Genomic DNA, 19,742 nt, shown 5'->3' on the forward strand with positions numbered 1-19,742 from the left:
ATTTTTATTTTTTGCTAAGCATGATACTTATTCTCTCAGTCTCCTTTGCCGAACAACACTGGTTGTCAAGAGATGCTAGAGGACAACACAGACACAAAAAAATCACACACACAGTCACATGATGGTTTTTTTTCCAGTTTCCATCTACCAAATCAACTCACAAGGCTTTAGTCAACCTGAAGCTATAGTAGAAGACATTTTCCCAAAGTGCCATGCAGTAGGACTGAACCTTGAATCATGTAACTATGTGGTTAAGAAACAAACTTCTTACCATACAGCTACACCTGTGCCTATGACAAAGTTTTGCATAAATAGCCGGTCTTGAATATTCTTATCACACTCTGCTCTATGGTTGGAAGTGATATTCAATCATAAGAATACAATGTTAGCATTTAAAAAAACTCACCAAGTATAGTTGTGAGCCTAAGGCACTTGAACAAATTTCATAAAATTATAAAACCTAAGTTTTAGATTTTAAATATCTCACAACTTTTGGACATAAATTATTTATATTAAAAAAATGTTGTGTTGACAAATATTTTCTATTAGATTTTCAATAAACTTGTAAAAAAAAAGCTACATGAGTTCTTTAATATCAAATGGATTATGAGATCTAAATGGCTTTTAATTTTACAATAAAGTCCTTTAAAATCTACATAGCTATTGAAAAGACTAGCACATAGGGTCTTCAACTAGCTTTGCTTTGAGCACATCTTTTATCAAAGTAAACAAATGCCTTTTATCCTGCCCTTATTCTCAACATTTCAGAGTCCATGTATCAGTGCATTGTGTGCCACATTCCTTTACTTCTTCAGTTTGGTCACTTCCTATTTCTATTCAGCTTTGTGCTATGTCTATGGATCACATCCATTTTGTTTTCATGTAGTTTATTTTAAGGGCTACAGCTATGCCTTGGGTGTCAGCATTGTCTGCAGTTGATCTATCATTTGGCAAGAGTATGATATCATCTGTGAATTGGAGTTGTATTAGTAGCTCACTGCTGGTGTTCATGTCATCTCACCAAATTCACTGACAAAGAGCTATAGTAGAAGATATTTGGTCAGAGTGTCACATAGTGAGATTGAACCTGGAAACATGTTGTTGCAAACTTCATATCACAGACATGCCAGTGCATATATATATATATATACACACACACACACACACACACACACACACACACACACACACACACGAAGGCGCATGGCTTAGTGGTTAAGGTGATTACAAGATCATGGGTTCAATTCAAGACGTGTGTGTTCTTGAGCAAAGCACTTCATTTCAAGTTGCTCTGCAGTGATTTCGACATCTGACATGTGACACCCAGTTGCAGCTGTACAGGTAATGTTGATCTGATGGACAGAGTGAGCTTATGTCTACACAAACATTTGATCACTATAAACAAATCATCTGTGTGGTTGTTCAGTAAAGAATTGTCGAACCCTCATATGTTGTCTAATAATGGGAGAGTCCGTCATTTTCATACACACACACATGCACTGTATATATATCATCATCATCGTTTAAGGTCCGCTTTCCATGCTGGCATGGGTTGGATGATTTGACTGAGGACTGGTGACCCAGATGGCTGCACCAGGCTCCAATCTGATCTGGCAGAGTTTCAACAGCTGGATGCTCTTCCTAATGCCAACCACTCTTAGAGTGTTGTGGGTGCTTTTACATGCCACCAGCACGGGGGCCAGTCAGGCAGTACTGGCAACAGCCATGCTCAAATGGTGTATTTTACATGCCACCTGCACAGGAGCCAGTCTAGCGGCACTGGCAACGACCTCGCTCAAATGTTTTTTTCACGTGCCAGTAAGGCGACACTGATATATATATATATAATATATATATATATATATATATATTATATATATATATATATGCAGGAGGATCACTTAATTATGATTTTATTCAACATATTCCTCTCTCAGATTCACATACTTCTTGCAATGGTCCTTAAGTTTTCCTAGGCCTTGTAAAAGAACTCAGAAGGTTGGGCCCCCAACTACACCATTCACAATACCCTTAAAACCAGGAACTTTTCATCACCCCCACCCCACTCGTACAAGATTTTCTCATGTTTACACTGCAATTGGATGATGTATAGAGAGCTTTTGCATATTGATAGATTTATCACAGGATTATAGAAAATAAGTAATTTGAAATATGTATATGAAAAAAGTGGAAGAAATATTTATAACTAGAGGGAAAATGGTAAAAAAAAATGAAATAGGAATTGTGTGTAGAATATATTAACTTGTTTACCTCTCTTTCCAGGTGGACCATGATATCCACGGGGACCTAGAGGACCACGCACTCCTTTCACAATGATTACTTCTCCTGTCCCCTACAGAATGAATTTTTAGAAGAAAAAACTTCTCAACATTATAAAGGATTATTAAAATGCTTGAAAATATATTTGAATTGTTACACACAGAAATGTGAAAATCATTAACTTTCAACATCATTGTAATGAGAATGGTTTGTTATGAAAATGGGCTGTTGTTGTTATGTCTAAGGTCAGCTCACATTAATCAGACTAATGAATGAGGGCATTCCTTTTTAATTAATATCATGCATCTATTGTATCCACCCTTTAAGACAAAATTGTGTGATATAAGGGAGGGCTGGCTGCCATTTCTTGCTGGTTAAGTGACTACAAAGAGCACCCCACTCACCCACTTAGTATATCATGATAGTTATGTTGTTATTGCCATTATTGTTATTTGACCTTAGGTCAACTTTGATCAAACAGACCTATAATTAAAAGCATTCCAGCCATGACTTCAACAATCAAACAACACATTATCTAATGTATCTTAACTTCTTTTTAAGACAGTAGAATGTACTTTGAGGGAGATTCAATTTTTTTTTAGCAAGCAGATTAATCATGCTGAGGTTTCCCTGTTGACTCATTGTAATAGTGTTAATTGAAGGTGGTGTTTAGATGGATAATTGTTCAATAAGCTCAATCAAATATAAGCCTGTAATCTCTTCCACAGAGTATCAGTAGAGTAGGGGTTTTTTTTTTGGTTTTTTTTGGTGGGAAGATCTCAAGTGATATTACAAATACTTTTACATTGGCTTTGCTGAATGAAATGCAATCAGCATGAGCAGTTGGTTTTTATATATGTACCTTTTACTTGTTTAATTACAATATTCCCAATGAAAACTATTACAGACAAAAATGGTGGAAGGAATGTAAAGGCAAAAAAATATATGTGTGAACTTTTTGAATTATAAGAAAAGAAATTTTACCAAATCTTCATAGTTAAAATAAATCAAGCAGAGCTTGGTGTACTTACAACTTCACCTTTTCGACCAGCCCCACCAGCAAAGCCTTTAGGTCCACGGTAACCTCTTTCTCCTCTTTCTCCCTGTAAAGGTTGACAAAATATTAGCTTTTAAATATTTAAAGGCAGATAGAAAATGTTTAATGTATTAATAAACTTTCTTAACAAGAAAGCTTCAGATGTATGGATTAATATTAACTGATACATAAGTTTAAATAATTTTGTCACACTTAAAAGTGTGAAGAATTTCAGAGGATCACTTAGTTTAATAAATATAGAAAGAAACACTTGCCTTAAAGCCATCACGTCCTTTAGTACCAGGATAACCTTTATCTCCAGTGAGTCCTTTTGGACCAGCTTCTCCTGGACTTCCTTCTTTACCTCGTTTGCCCTGTAAAAAATATTTTAGAATGTTTATACTTCATATTTGATGTACCTAAATAAATGTGAATTCAGTACATATTGAAGGAATGCATTAAACAGAAGACTCGTTAAAGCTATAAATTTACCTGTGCATTTACTATACTATTTTTCATTAAGGATTCAAAGATCTGTGCAGTCTATTAGACTTAAAAACAATAATTAAATTGTTTAATTTCTATTCATTTGAAATGTTTTAAATTCAATGTTTTACTGTAGCTAATTTAGAGGTTATTATTTTAGATATTAAAGTGAGAAACAAATTTGTATTTCCAATTATGAAATACATCTAAAAGGTTTCTTAAACTGATAACATTTACACTTTTGTAAGAATGTAAAAATTAAAGTATTTAGCATTTAGATTAGGTAGCAATTTGTTCAAAGGTAACTATTCTGCAGGAAATCGTCTTCATATTTGGCAATTTCACAGCCATAACCAAAGAAAAAAGACAAGAGGATTCTTTAGAAGTTTTAATTGATATTAAAGAAATCAAATTAATTTGCTTACCCTTCTTCCTGGTGGGCCTTGACCACCTGGGAAACCTTTGGGACCAGGATAATTATCCAGACCCTGCCGAAAGTAAGAACATGAGACAATTAAGAAAAGAATGGATTTTTGATGAATAAAATCAATTACTAATAAAGATTATATAAATCAAAATGTAACAATTTTTTTCTTCTACAAAATTCAAAGTCAGTCAAATTGAGAGAAAAAAAATTAAACATTGATTCTATAATTGTTTAATCAGTAAGCTGACAAAATATAATTTTGAAAATATATTTGATATAATTTTTTTTTACAGTTGGACATCTTTCTTAATACAGCTAGTTAAGAAATTTTAACAACTAAATTTTATCATGCAAAATAACTAGAAAATTACTTTAGAATATCACGAATATAAACAGTTAATTTTATCAATGGTTTTATGATCACCAATGTAAGGTTATTGAAAAGTGTTCACTGGTATAAGCAGCATCTTTTTAAAATCACATAAATATTGTTGTTGCTATTAATATTAGCTGGACATACATTCTGTAAACTAATGTATTCCATAATTTATTCAAAGTTCAGTGTGTCACAGTGCAGAGTTCAAATTCTGTTTGGACTGAGTTCGGTTTTCAAGTCTCCAAATCTTCATAGTCAATAAAATAAATACCAGTAAAACAATGGAGACAATTCAATTGACTATGTTGCTTTATATACTAAATTAACTCGGTATTTTATTAACAGAAATTATTATTATTAATGCCGTAGATCCTGCTTTATAATCCACTGATAATAAATCCGCCCGCTTAAAGTATCCAAAATGGGTTGGGATGGAATTTTTACAAATAAAATCTTTTATTTAATAAATCCAGATCATCACTTTATAAATCCAATTGTCATTGTTTCTTCCTAAAGTGTCAACGAGTGTTATCAAATGAATGAAGTGTTTTGTTTTTCTCTCTTAAATACTGATAGGTAGGTTCCAGCAGCCACAGCCAGCTAGCTGTCACTTGGTACACTCCATCATCCAAAAGTAGATCAATAAATATGTAGTAGCTGGCAGTGGTTGCTGGAGCCTGCCACACAAACCCTGTCATTCAAGCAAAAAAGTAGGCTCCAGGACATCTCTTGTCAAGATTATGAGCCTTCTTGTTGGTTTCATTGGATGATGGAGTGTACCACGTGACAGCTGATTGGTTGTGTATTTAACGGTATAAAAAATATGTCATTCATCATTCACGCAGAGAGCAGACACACACAAGTTGTTCAAAATGCTCAAAATGAAAAGAGAGAGGTAGGACAAATTCATGGCAGAAAAGATTCAATTGTTAGAATGTTACAAAGCTCTTGGGAAAACAACTCAGCAGGAAGCAGCAGAGTTTGGGAATTTGAAGAGGTCTGCTCCAGAATTTGCTAAGAAATGAGGATGACTTCTGTGCCAAAAAACATGATAGCTGTTCATCAAAGAGAAAACACCAATGAGAAGGACCAACAGATAGACAATACTCTCTACGATTGGTTTCAATTTATTCATTCAAGAAACATCCCCGTCAATGGCCTGATCTTAATGCACAAAGCCAACACCATTGCCCAAGCTGCTGGACACGATTTTAAGGCATCCAAAGGTTGGTTTTACCATTGGCAAAAAAAGACATTGAAAATCTTTTACAGTTCTAAAAGGTAAGCTTTTTCCAAGCTGCTTCAAAAATGTTAAAACACATCCAATTCAGTACGACTTTTCAACCAATGCTCGAATGACAGAAAAATCTATGGAAGTTGGCTCTTGGGATCATCATTTGCAGGAATATGGAAGACAAATGGTGGTCCTACTAGACAATTGCTCTTCTCATGTAGTCATCGATGATCTCAACAATATCACTTTAAAATTTCTTCCTCCCAACACAACATCAGTGCTGCAACCCTGTGGCATAGGGATAATCAAGACTTTGGAAGTCCACTTCAGACATGAAATGCACAAGATCATTAATGTTATGGAAGTCACTGAACGTGAGATGTTTTCCCAAGAAGTTGCAAAGTGGGTCGCCATTTTAGATGACATGTACATGTTAAGCATAGCTTGGAAGATCTCTAGCCAGACAATCAAACATTGTTGGACCAAAGCTGGTTTTGTTTCAGTTGAAGAATCAAATGAAGCTATAGATATTAATGAAGATTTGATCCTGCCTTCACCACCAACTGGATTGACCAAAAAGCAATTCAAGAACTGGTTGTCCATAGACAATGGTGCTGTTGTTGCTCAGAGATCATCACTGAAGAAAAAAACTAGACGAGATCATTCATGACATTCGGCAATCTGAGAAGGAAACCTATGGAGATGAAGATAGCAATTCCGACATTGATGTTGATGAAAGAGTTCCAGAGCCTCCAACACCAGCTGAAATGAGGCACTATCACACTTGCTTAGAAAGTGGCCTTGAAAGTTTTGATATCAGTAACATGAATCTTTTAAGAACTCTTAAGGAAAAAAATCAACACAGAGTTGTGAACAAAGTGTCCAGCAAAGCAAACAACACTCGACAAATTTTTCATACAATGACATTATTTATAATGTATTTGCATATGTCTATAGTTTGATAAATACACATGTTTAATCAATTGGTGGATTTGTTCCTTCAGTTAATAAATCCCTCATTTATTAAATCCAAAATAAGTAGCCCCAAGATGGATTTATAAAGCAGTAATCAACTCTCGGCAATTCCAGTCAACTCCTTGCTTTTGAGTTTCAGTTGGAGCTTTTGATTTACATCAAGGAAAGTCTTCCAGAAAAGTGTTCAATGTAATGGATTTCTTTTTAATGTCCATTGCCTTGAAACAACCATCTCATGGTTACTATTATAATCTCAAGTTACTTGTCATGTGAGACACCTATCCTTTTCATACTGAGTCAGCTTCTTGCTGTCAGTCATCATTTAATTTTGACTTCTCCATATCCCAACAAAACGTTCCTCCTTACCTATTTTAGCTGCTGTTGATACAGACACTTTTAAGTACTACCAATAATTCGATTAGTAACTTCAGACCGAGTTTTCATTGGTAACAAATTTCTTTGTTTTGACCTAAAAATTTGTGTCTTGATTCTTCGGTAAAATTCTAACTAATGTTATTTATAACCTAAACAAAAACATGTTTTATGTAATAAAATATATAATTATTTTGTTTTTAACCTTTTGTCCACTTATTCCTTGCATACCAGGGTCGCCGCGGTATCCACGTGGTCCTTTGTCTCCCTTAAGGCCAGTGTATTCACTTGGTTTTGTTACTTGACCCAAATACTGGCCAGGTTCTCCATCTGGGCCCTTTAAAAAAGAATAGTAAAAATTAAAGCAGTTACCAAGCACATTTAACAGCCATGACAAAGTATAATTCCTCATCTTAAAGACAAATAAAATGAATGACAAATTACAGTAAACCTGTGGGATGAACCCACAGGTTAACTGTAAAATTAGGAATATAGTCTATAGCATACGATGTACTGAGGAACAGTGCAGAAATAAGACAATAACATACATTGAGGATATGGGTAGGTAAACACTGGCAGGAATTCAAAGAAGAGAAAAGATTGCCAGTACTCTACCAGCATGCTCAGAACATAGAGGCTTGGTTAATAACATAAATGTTAAGGTATTGTCAACACATATAACAAACACAACACTTAGACAGATTACAGAGGCCACACACATAGTAATAGAGAAACTGAGTCTGAATAGAAACACAAAAGGACCAATAACACCCCACCACCACTACTACTACACTACACAACATGATGACTAAAGAGATAATGGGAAATAAGACACAGATACAAACAATATAATACATAAACCTATATACACAGAAGAGACACACACACCTAAATCGAAATGGAAAGAAAAATAGGGAGAGAGAAAAACAAAATAAACTAAATAAAGGGCACTGATACAAACAGTAAGTGAACCCATATACATACAAAACACACATACACAACACACAGACATGATACACATGCACACACACACACAGTGATGAAAGATTTCCAGATGAAGGACATAAAATAAAAACAATAATAAAACAAGTCTGAAGTGAGGAAAGAATATATAGTACGTGTGTCTATTTAGCAATAAAAACCAAAAAAGAAGAATGACCATCCTGAAATATAATAATATCTGTTTCAACACATGATTTCACATCAGGAGTCTTGCAAAACAAATACATAAATGTAATTATTAAATCGTATTTTGCATAATATTTTATAACAATAATAATTCCATCAAGAATTTTCTTTTCTGCCAAAAAAATTTTCTTATTATAAATAAAAAATATTTTATATTTTATCTACACTTTAAACCAGTAACTGTTGAGCTCCATCTTCATTATTTTAAACTTACTTCTTTAGAAGCACTAAATTCAGTTAAATATATAATAAGCAAGCAACAATCAGCAATTCATCTTTTGTACTCTGGCTATTAGTACTCAATGCATAATTCCATTTTTGATCTCTCCAATTAGGATTTCAGATCCTCAAAACAGAATGAAAATTGTTACAACACAAAAAATATTTGATTTTTCCTTTCTTTTCTATGTCATCTTGACCTTCTCAGAGAATAATTCTAATCATTCTTTTGTAAATCTCATCTTCATTTAAAAACAAAGCTATATAAATAATGTAGCCAGCTCAAAGCTATAATGACATATTGTTCTCTTAATTTTTAGAAATAAGAATAAAATGAAATTTTAAAAGAAATTCTAAGCATTTGTACCAATGTGTTATTAGAGTATTAATTTCAAGATATTTACCGGTTCACCAGGGTCTCCTGTTACTGCTTTACCATCTTCACCTCTGGGTCCAATGCTACCCTTTACACCTCTTCTACCTTTCACACCCTGTTAATAAAGATGGGATTTCAATAGAAAATAAAAAATCATAATTTCATTTTGATCATATATCAATTTTGCAGAAATGTAAAGGAATCTGTTTATAAATGCATATAAAAGTACCTGCTTTTGCATGTGACTCTGTATATGGCAATATATATTTATTTCTGTATCCTTTTCTAAGTGTGTATACACACACGCACACGTGCACACACACACACACAAACACACACACACACACACATGCACACGCACACACAAACACACACACACACACACACACATGCACATACATATGTGGTACAACAAAATAATGGAAATACCACTTTTTATTTAACTATATTCTGCTATTGGAAGTGTGACAGATTCATAATTGTTCTAGTCTGTATATACATCTCCATATGTATTGTGTATGACTTGTATTTCATGATAAAGCCCTCAGTTTTTCTTTTCCTCTCTTTTACTGCCTTTAGCTATCTAAAACTCTAGATGTTTGTTCTCAAAATATTTCAGAAATAGTATATTATATCTTAATATTTTACATATATATTTTCATACATTATGCAGTACAGTATGAGGTTTTGTGATATTTGGACCTCTATTTATTAATGAAAACGATTTTTCACAATTTTTGTTTGTTATTTCTTGACAAAAAGAAACATGGCTTCCATGATGTCAACACACATACAGAATACACAAACAGATAATGAATGCCATGGTGTGTGAATCAACACAAACACACGTACACTATTTGTGACATATACACACACACATAGACTTTGCTCTCTCTCTCTCTCACTTTCTATCACTCTCTAAAAAAAATAAAACATCAACTTTTTGACGTACACATACACTGACATAGAGAAACATCTTTTTTGTGAAGAATACTTATCATTTCATCATTTCAGATTTTATTCTGTTTCATTCATTTGTCATTTGTAATCTTTTAGTTGTTCTCTATAAAAGTTTATCGCTCACTCTGTGCATTTGTCAGTGTGTGCATGTGCACATAAGGAATTTCATTAAGGAGTGATTTAAAAAAGGCAAAAGATTTATTTTAACAGCAAACTTTTCTGTTAGTAAATGCTGTTTTGTACACATGCAAATACATGCGGACTTGCTTAATGTAGGGTGGAGCTAAAGATTTAAATAATTTTTTGTTATTGCTTCAATCCCATCAGTCAGTCAGTCGACCACTGTATCGTCATTTCATAAAATGTGTTTACAGGGAGAAAAATATTGGTAAACAACAATATATGTCAGTGACAAGGAAATGAAGACAGTACCAAGTGGTTGTGGAATATGCTAGAAACAACAGCTTAATTTTCTTTAAATCACACACCTTTTGTCTGAAAATTATGTCAAAATTATACTATCCGTATATTAAAACTATGATTAAAAAAATATTTTGGAAAAAGCTATATCATGGAATTCTCTTTAGTAGTGCTACATGGCAGAGGTAATGCTAAGATTTATTTGAGTATTTTGGCTGTTCATATCCATTCTATAAACATTGTTCCCTGATGATAGCACAACTTTCAAGGATGAAATGTGTTAATTTACATGGCTAGTATTATCCTAAATTCACACAAAGGGCACATACATGTAGTAGACAACTTAGTTTTGTCCCCACAGTCACCAGATCTTAATATAATCAAACATTTATGATGCATATTGGTACAAGACCTAAAGTGTCACTTCTCTGAACCTTCGTTACTGAAAGAGCTAAAGCCCATTTTACTTGAAGAATGGTTCAAAATTCCCTGCAACAACCATTTAGAACTTGTATGAATCAATTCCTCAACTGGTTGATGCCAAAGATAGACCAACTTTGTATTGAATAATAAGACATCCATTTAACAAGATGTTACCATTATTTTACCCAACCCCATTATGTATTTGGTTGACTAAACCCATCAAAGTCAATAAAGTCAACCCAGTCAGACTCTTCTTGCTGAACTATGAAATTATGATCTGTAAACAAATCAACACTGGTTATCAAGTAGTAAGAGACAAACACAAAGATTCACACACACACACACACACACACAAACACACAAACACACACACACACACATACATACATACATACATACATACATACATACATACATACATACATACTACATACATACATACATACATACATACATATATTTATATACTGATTGCTCCATCTTTACAGATGATTGCTGTCCCCTTGTGCTTCATTGTTATCAGTGGCATTTCTGATTTTCCATCCATGACATATCAGTCCCATTGCAGATCTGCATGGTTTGAAGCACAGATGACAGACAAAAGTTGTAACTTCCTTTGCACTTCCAGCTGGTTAAGTTTATTGTCATAGGACATTCAGTAAGTAGAATGACAAACAGTAGTCACCATAAAAAGACATGGATACTGTGACAACAGCTAGGAGTGCCTCACTTCAAGTACTTTTACTGTGCACCCTGACTAAGTATTTTTGCATCCCTATGTTCATGTAGAACATCATCACATATGATATTTAATCCTGTGGCAAGTGCTATTACACCAAGTCACAGTAGCCATGAGAACACTAGTGACTAAGAGGTTGTTCTTCACTATTCAAAACAATGGAACTCTTAAACTGAATACAGACTAAAGTCATACCAAAATTGCAATGTAATGAAAAATTATTCTTCAGAGTTATGCTCTTTGGCTGCAAATGTCAAATGTTTCTCATTTCATGTACACTTAATCCCTATTCATTCATTGCAGAGGAAAGCTACATATTATTGTGCTTAAAAGTTACCTACCATAGGACCGATTATACCTGGTGGACCTCTGGCTCCAGCAAAACCAGCAAAACCAGGAACACCCTACAAACAATGTAAAATACCAATTTTATAAGAATTAAAGAGTGTTAGTTACAAAATTCTTAATATTTTATTGTAAATTGAAATAGAAAACATCAATACATATAAAAGAGTAGTAGTTGAAATTCATAAACATCATAATATGAAAATGGATACAATAAGTAAAAGAAAATGTTTAATTACAAAACTTGCTTAACAGTTGCAATCACCCGCACATCTTTGCCACCTTCAGTCTCTTCAGTTATGATTGCTTTCCAGAGTACAAGTTCTCAAAAAATATAAACTTTGATAATGCAAAAGTAACAGATTAGCGGTTCGGCAAAAGAGACCGATAGAATAAGTACTGATCTTACAAAGAATAAGTCCCGGGGTCGATTTGCTCGACTAAAGGCGGTGCTCCAGCATGGCCACAGTCAAATGACTGAAACAAGTAAAAGAGTAAAGAGATTCAGTTGTTTTTCTCTTTCTTAGCGGGTGTTTTAATGAAATTTTCTTTATACCATGGTTATACAAGGATGGGCAGTACCCAGGGTATAATCCATAGCTTCCAAAACTAGATGGCAAAAGCTAACAAAAACCATGACTCTTGGATTCCTGCAATAGGAAGCAGTTTAATATGATTTCAAATTATCTTCAGACTAGAAACTTAGTCTTATTGCTTGCTTGCAGTAGTGTAAACTATGCTAAAGGCTTGCAAGGACTGGGTGATGGTGTTAAAGTGGACAAATTTAAATATACCACCAAGAGCAGACATAATCTATCTGATAAGTATCTGTGCAGTTTCAGTGTATTCAATTACATTTCCCCAATGGTTTATGTTGTGAGATTGAACACAGAAATATGAGAATGCAAAGGGAATTTCTTTAACACACAACCATGACAGTGAGTAAAGTGATACTCTAAAAGATTACATTGTAGGTTATAGTGGAAGATGAAGGAAAATGGTAGTGACTATTATAACTGATGCATAAAAGCTGCCATGGTGTGAGTATGAAGCAGGTGCTGAAAAGTTCCTGGCTTTGGGTAAAGGAAAATACAGGTGGATCAGTTAATTATGATTTTATTCAACATATTCCCCTCTCAGATTCACACACTTATTGCAGTGGACCTTCAGTTTTTCTAAACCCTGTAAAAGAACTTGGAAGGTTTGGTCACCAACCAGGCCTTCTGCAATACCCTTAAAGCCAGGAACTTTTCAGCACTCCCTTGTAGTGTAAGCACAAGAGTCTAGGGCTTTGGGGAGGGAAGCTGACTGAACTTTTGCCCCTCACTCGCAAAGATGTGCATATTTAATATACATATTAAGCTTTTTGTATTTTCCTTTTCTATATTTAAACTATTTATCAATAAACAAAATTATTGATAAATAATTTTGTTAGTATAACAATGTATTATTAGAAGACATTTTTGTCATTATTTATTATGGTAGTCACAATGAGAAAATCCTTTACAGGATAATTTTAATAATTTTAATCAAATTATAAAGGCCTTTAAATAATCTTTATTTCATGATAATACACACTGCTTTCTCATTTTCTGTGACCTTTTCTGGTGTGTGCCTATACCATCTTTTTTCTGTTGTTATTCCATAATGTTGGCATAGCTTCCAGTGTATGTAGCTCCCAACTCTGTCGTGTCTGTGAATATATTCCTTCTTAGCCAAGACTGGGCAGCCAGAGATAATATGATTTATTGTTTCTTGTCTATCTCCACATATTCTGCAGTTACTTGTTATATTTCTTTTCATTACATGTTTTTGGTAATTTCTGGTGGGGAGGCTTTGGTCTTGTGCTGCAATTAAAAATCCCTCTGTCTCTGCTTTGAGTCCTGAGCTTCTCAACCATTGCTGGGATTGTTCTATGTCTATTTCTTTTGCATTTAGTTTAGTCCAGTATTTGCCATTAGGGGCTTTTCTTGCCATCATTTTATCATGGTTCGTAGCTGTTCTAGTTTTAGTTTGGATTTCATTTGTTTTATAGCTTTTGTTATTTCTTCATCTTCTTCTTCATATTTGTTAGGTGGTATGGTTTCTTGTTTGTATTTGTCAGCTTCCTTAAATACTGAGAACAGTTTTTTGTTCTGCTCGTGTTTTGCTGCTATTTGTATCAGTTTTCCTTGCTTCTGAAGTAGGTATTTTTGCAGTCCTATGGTGGCTATTTTATAGTAGTTTTCCAGCTGTATAAGGCCTCTACCACCTTCTATACGTTGTATATATAGCCTTTCTATGTCAGATTTTGGGTGATGCATCCTAGATCCTGTCATTATTTTTCTTGTTTTCCTATCGATTTTGGTTAGTTCATTTAGCGTCCAGTTAAGGATATTGTAGCTGTAACTTATAACTGGGACGGCTAAAGTGTTAATACCTATTATCTTGTTTTTAGCATTGAGCTCTGTTTTTAGTATTGATCTAACTCATCTATAGTATTCTTTCTTTATTTTCTCTTTCATTTGTGTGTGTTGTGTCTTATCTAGTTCATGGATTCCTAAATATTTGTAAGTTTGGCTTTGGTCTAATTCTCTTATTTCATTGGCTTTGTCTAGTGTGATGTTGCTACTCTTAACTAGTTTTCCTCTTTTCAGGGTTACTTTGGCGCATTTTTCTAATCCAAATTTCATATCTATTTCTTTGGTGAATCCATGAACTGTCTTTAATAATGTTTCCAGCTGTTTGTCATTTGTAGCGTATAGTTTTAGGTCACCCATATATAAAAGGTGGCTGATCGTTTCGCCATAACATTTATATCCGCATCCAGTTCTATTTAGCATATCAGATAGAGGTGACAGTGCCAAGCAGAAAAGGAGTGGGGAGAGCATGTCTCCCTGGAATATTCCTCTTCTAATGGGGATGGCTTTGGTTTTCACGAGTCTTATTATTATTATTATTATTATTATTATTATTATTAAAGTGGCAAGCTAGCAGAATTGTTAGCATGCCAGGCAAAATGCTTAGTGGCATTTCATCCATCTTTACGTTCTGAGTACATATTCTGCCAGGGTTATCTTTGCCTTTCATCTTTTCAGGGTTGATAAATTAAGTGCCTGTGAAACGCTATTTCAGGCCTTGTGCTTATAGGATTATTATTATTATTATTATTATTATTATTATTAAGGCAGCAAGCTAGCAGAATTGTTAGCACACCAAGCAAAATGCTAAGTGATATTTTGTCCGTCTTTATGTTCTGAGTTCAAATTCTACTGATGTCACCTTTTCCTTTCATCTTTTCAGGGTCAATAAATTAAGAACCAGTGAAACAATAGGGTCAATGTAATCAACTAGTCCCTTCCTCACAAATTTCAGGCCTTGTGCCTATAGTAGAAAGGATTATTATTATTATTATTATTATTATTATTATCATCTTCTTCATCCTCATTCAGTCAATAGGGAGAAGTTCATCTAGAATCTTTCTCTGATTTCATGACAACAGCATTTTCTTATTATGATGGCTTGGCTTATGAACATTGAAATATCATATGACTGACATTTTATAAGAGGCTTAGATATGGCTGATCAAGATCTTTTTAACAATAATAATGAAAATATTGTTTAAACCAACTTAAAAACTGGTAGAATACTCAACAAAATTACTGTTCTTTTAGTATTTATTGACATTGACAAAAAAAAACTGGATTAAATGTATTTCATATAGAATATTGAAAATAAAAAGAAATTCGCTCGAAAGATATATACATACTGGAAATCCTTGTTGTCCATCTTCACCTCTGTCACCTTTCATTCTGCCAATAAATAACAGTTCACCAGGCTGGCCCTAATTTTCATGAATACAGAACAATATTTCATATCAAAAGCACTATTTTTGATTAATTTGTCAACATCATGTAAATTTCTATACAGCATTATTTGTGTTGGTGTGAATAGAACTAGTATGCTTAGTGTTTGCAAAAGAGATTCAATTTGACATATGGATAATTATTTAATTATTTGAGAATATCATTAAATACTTGTATTCATTACATTTTCATGGAAATCTTATATATTCAATAACTACAAGTGAAATGTAGATAATTAATCAGATATTTAACTATTTGTAACTATAAAAAGAAAACCTAGGATAATATATTATCTAATGAATTAATGATAACTATTTTGACATAGAACAATCATAAAAAAACATACTTATCATTGGATATAATCATATTACAATATTCAAAGTATCACAATTAAATATATCACTACAGAAATAACTAATTTTATTTTAAAATAAACCTACCTTAATACCATTTAAACCAGGTAAACCAATCTCTCCAGGGCCTCCAGCAATTCCAGGCCTTCCAGGTTTTCCATCATGACCCTAAAAGAATTTTTAAAAAGGGATATTAATTAGACCAAATGTTTATTCAAAACTAGCAGGCTTAACAAATGACTTTATTAATACAGAAAAATCTATTGATTTCTCTTTCTATGAGAAACTTATAAACCATTTGCTGCCAATTGAAAGCTCCACATTTCAATTGGCAGCAGGTAGAGGTTGTCGGGAAAGAATGTGCGCAGAAAAGAAGCTGATAATTTTTAACATGCTACAATGAAACTGTTTAAAGAACCAAGAAATACATAGTAAATGTAATAATTTTATTCTAAATATAATGTCACAACTAAATTCTTAAAAATATCCCAAGCAAAATCTATCAAAGTTGCTACTTAGATATGAGCAGTCATGTATAAATTGCATAGTAACCCACTTTCTTGTTTTAGCAACAATCAAATTACTCCCCTGATGCAATATTTCAAATATATTTTACGACAACACTGCTTTTCTTGAGTGTTAATGATTTTACTTGCTAATCACATTGAACAATAAATAATTCATCTATTATTGTACTCTTCCATTGTTATACCCCTCTATTGTTATGCCTCTCTATCGTCATACCCATCTGTTGTTATACCCATTGTCTTAATAGATTTGTGACTGCCACTGTTGACTTCTGCCACCATCTTTGAGTATCGGTATTGTTGGAGTATATATTCTGGGTGTACTAAGTGAATGCTGCATGTCACACACACAACAGATGGTGAATTCATTAGAGGTGTTTGGCTCTTTCCATAATATAATGACGTTTCATAATGGAAAACTCATTTTCTGTTCTGTGTTGATATGTTTTGTCATAGCACTGCTCACTCACAGCTAGTTTTATCATATACTAGCTTAAGTACCCAGCATTGCTCAGAAGTTTAAAGAATGTTAAAGGAAATAAATACATTTATTCTGATAAAAAATATATTTTCAGAAAAATTCTATCAGATGATGTGAGTATAAACAAAGTTTTTAAAACAAATTCTGAAATCAATCACAGTTTAATTTTGTAGAACTTCTAAATATACAATGTTTTCAGTGTGTCCTTTAATTGGTGTAAAAAGAAAAAAGTTTTGGGACTTCCAACTCATGAACATCCTACAGATAATTGTCCATGAGAGAAGCAAGGAGAAGCAAGGTTAAGTCTAACAATATTGAGAGATTGTGCTTGAGAGTTGTTTATGGACATAGCAAAACGTAGTTTAACTGGGAACTGGAACCATTTAAATTCATAGAGGGGGTCAGATAGGATTAATGGGATCCATGGAATGAAGACATTGTCACCCTTATATTTCCCAAGATTAAGGACTAAACCTCTTGGTTCATTATCACAATTAAAAGGCCTTTATCTTTACTTTTAAAAAAAAAAGGTGGGGGTTGTAAATGTATGATGGAGAATTATTCAATTTTGTGTTTGCTTCTATCAGAGTTGCTTACCTTTAAAGCGTAAAAAACAAAACCAACATATACAACAGATATGTAAAACATATTTCTGTTTTTGAAAAAAAGTTTAAAATTTAGTGACCCCTCTCCCCTTAGAACCTTCCCAAAACTATGAAAAACCTTTATGCCAAATTTGGTACAGATTGATCCAGCAGTTTGGCCATGCATAGAGAAAACACACACATACACACACTCTCACTCTCACACATGCACACACACACAGTGAATTTTATAGACACCGTACTAACACAGAGCTGGTACAAAAAGAGGTATACCACTCTAACAATGGATAAATTAATGTAAGTCACTCATTATCTATTTTAACTTTTCATGGCATAGAAAATATTAAGAAAATATTGACAGAACAATAGGAGGAAATTGTAGATTCAATTTCAAATCTGAGGTTGTACCAATATCCAAGTAGAAATAGTCATATCAGATTTAAATATGAAATATCACATATACTCTAGCTAATTTTATTAGGTCCATTCCACAAACAGTTATTGGAATAACTCATGTCAATATCTCTAACTTATGTCACAGGAAGATTGAACTTTAAAATTTCTATTTCTTTATATCTTTTCTCTCTTACCACTTCACAATCATCAAATCCATTTACTTTCCCCTACTCCGCTATCCTCTATCTCACATACTTTCTGTTTGTATCTCTCTTGGTCCTATACTTTAACATTCTTTATATCTCTCTTGTAAGCTTTGCTGTCTGTCTTTGCCACTCAAATACTATTAACATCTCATTCATCTCTCTGCTTTCCTTTCTCTTTCTCTCTAGAAGTCAAGTAGTAAAAAGACTTAGAAGACTTGATTAATGAAGTCCAGCTGCTGATTATGCTGGTATGTGCCTGGGCCACAGAAATTAACATATCAGCTGATTTCAGTTTAACCAGGATTCAAGTTTTATGGATACAAGTTCAAACTATGGTGACAACTGCGTGTCTTCATTTTTAAAGCAAGTTGCTACAAATAATGTTTCCATTACTATTCCACAAAAAAATGGTGGGCTTTGACACATGCATACATTTCATTTTGACTAACAAATAAGAATCATTCCAATCAAATTGATTCCATAATAACTACAGAGCTTCTAAACATTTCAGTATTGTTAAAAGCCAGAGTCATGGTATCTCTGACTCCCTCAACAGGGATTCACTTTATTTGAAGAAAACAAATGATTTCTAAACCATTTGCTGAAGAAACCCAAACAAGTGAACATGGCTATTCCTTTTAGAGAAAATCACTAGAGAATGGAAGCAATGTATCAACAGAAATGATGCATTCTTGTACTTTTTGGTTTTTCTCATCAATGAAGAGATCCAAACATTCAACAAGTTGCTGTCCACTTGAAATATAGCCTACAGATATATACTTCACTACAAACACTAAGTCCAACTAGCACAAGATCTACAGCCTCTTTCAAACTGTACTAGTATAAACCCATTGCAAAAACGTGATCTCACATCCCACCATATCATACGTAGAACAAAAAGCAAAGGCGACAAAAACCAAAGTGCTTCTACTACTGAAGGCTAACCTAACATAAGTTTTGACAATGGAAGATGGTATATTGTATATGTCAGTCAACATGAACTTATCTTTGTATGACTTTCCTATAAAGTATGAGGTTCAAATTCATTTGGGTAGTCAACAGAATTTCTCATCACTTATAAATATATATTTCATACTTAGATTTCTGGATAGTGATGCCCAGTGGGTTACAACATGGTCAAAAGTTTTTTCTATTTCAAAGAGCCAAGGGATTTTGGGTTCTTTTTGCCTCACCACTAAAATGCTGTGAACCATCTAATCCACTTCAACTTGGGCCAAGTATTAGGATAGCATTGCTGAAGATTTCAAGTATCAAGTGTAACAGATGTACCCCAGTATAGAAAAGGGGGAAATTTACAGTGGAGCAATCATGGGAACTTCTTGAAATTGTTTGGTTTAAATCATCTGTTAATGTTTGTGTGTGGGGTGGGGAGTGTGTGGGGTGGGGAGTGTGTGGGGGTGGGGAGTGTGTGTGTGTGTGTGCATGTGTAAGTTACTATACTTACATGTAAAT

General features: G+C 33.6%; 1 protein-coding gene and 1 long non-coding RNA gene across 2 annotated transcripts in view; one reads left to right on the plus strand and one right to left on the minus strand.

The window, feature by feature from the left end:
* Positions 1-19,742, minus strand: part of LOC115221997 (collagen alpha-1(IV) chain) — a 185,831-nt gene that overhangs the window by 53,220 nt on the left and 112,869 nt on the right. The window contains exons 5-13 of the mRNA XM_029792104.2: positions 16,142-16,222; positions 15,605-15,679; positions 11,853-11,915; positions 8,998-9,084; positions 7,392-7,523; positions 4,228-4,290; positions 3,592-3,690; positions 3,312-3,383; positions 2,272-2,353 (exon numbers count right to left, since the gene is read on the minus strand). Of these exons, the coding sequence (XP_029647964.1) occupies positions 2,272-2,353; positions 3,312-3,383; positions 3,592-3,690; positions 4,228-4,290; positions 7,392-7,523; positions 8,998-9,084; positions 11,853-11,915; positions 15,605-15,679; positions 16,142-16,222 (754 nt within the window). The remainder of the gene's footprint in view (positions 1-2,271; positions 2,354-3,311; positions 3,384-3,591; positions 3,691-4,227; positions 4,291-7,391; positions 7,524-8,997; positions 9,085-11,852; positions 11,916-15,604; positions 15,680-16,141; positions 16,223-19,742) is intronic.
* LOC118767084 lies at positions 1,330-9,295 on the plus strand. The gene is made up of 3 exons (XR_005002980.1): positions 1,330-1,473; positions 8,293-8,300; positions 9,260-9,295. It is a non-coding gene; the product is annotated as an uncharacterized LOC118767084 (long non-coding RNA).

This window comes from Octopus sinensis, linkage group LG19 (assembly GCF_006345805.1).
Source record: "Octopus sinensis linkage group LG19, ASM634580v1, whole genome shotgun sequence".
In the NCBI taxonomy this organism is placed as follows: Eukaryota; Metazoa; Mollusca; class Cephalopoda; order Octopoda; family Octopodidae; genus Octopus; species Octopus sinensis.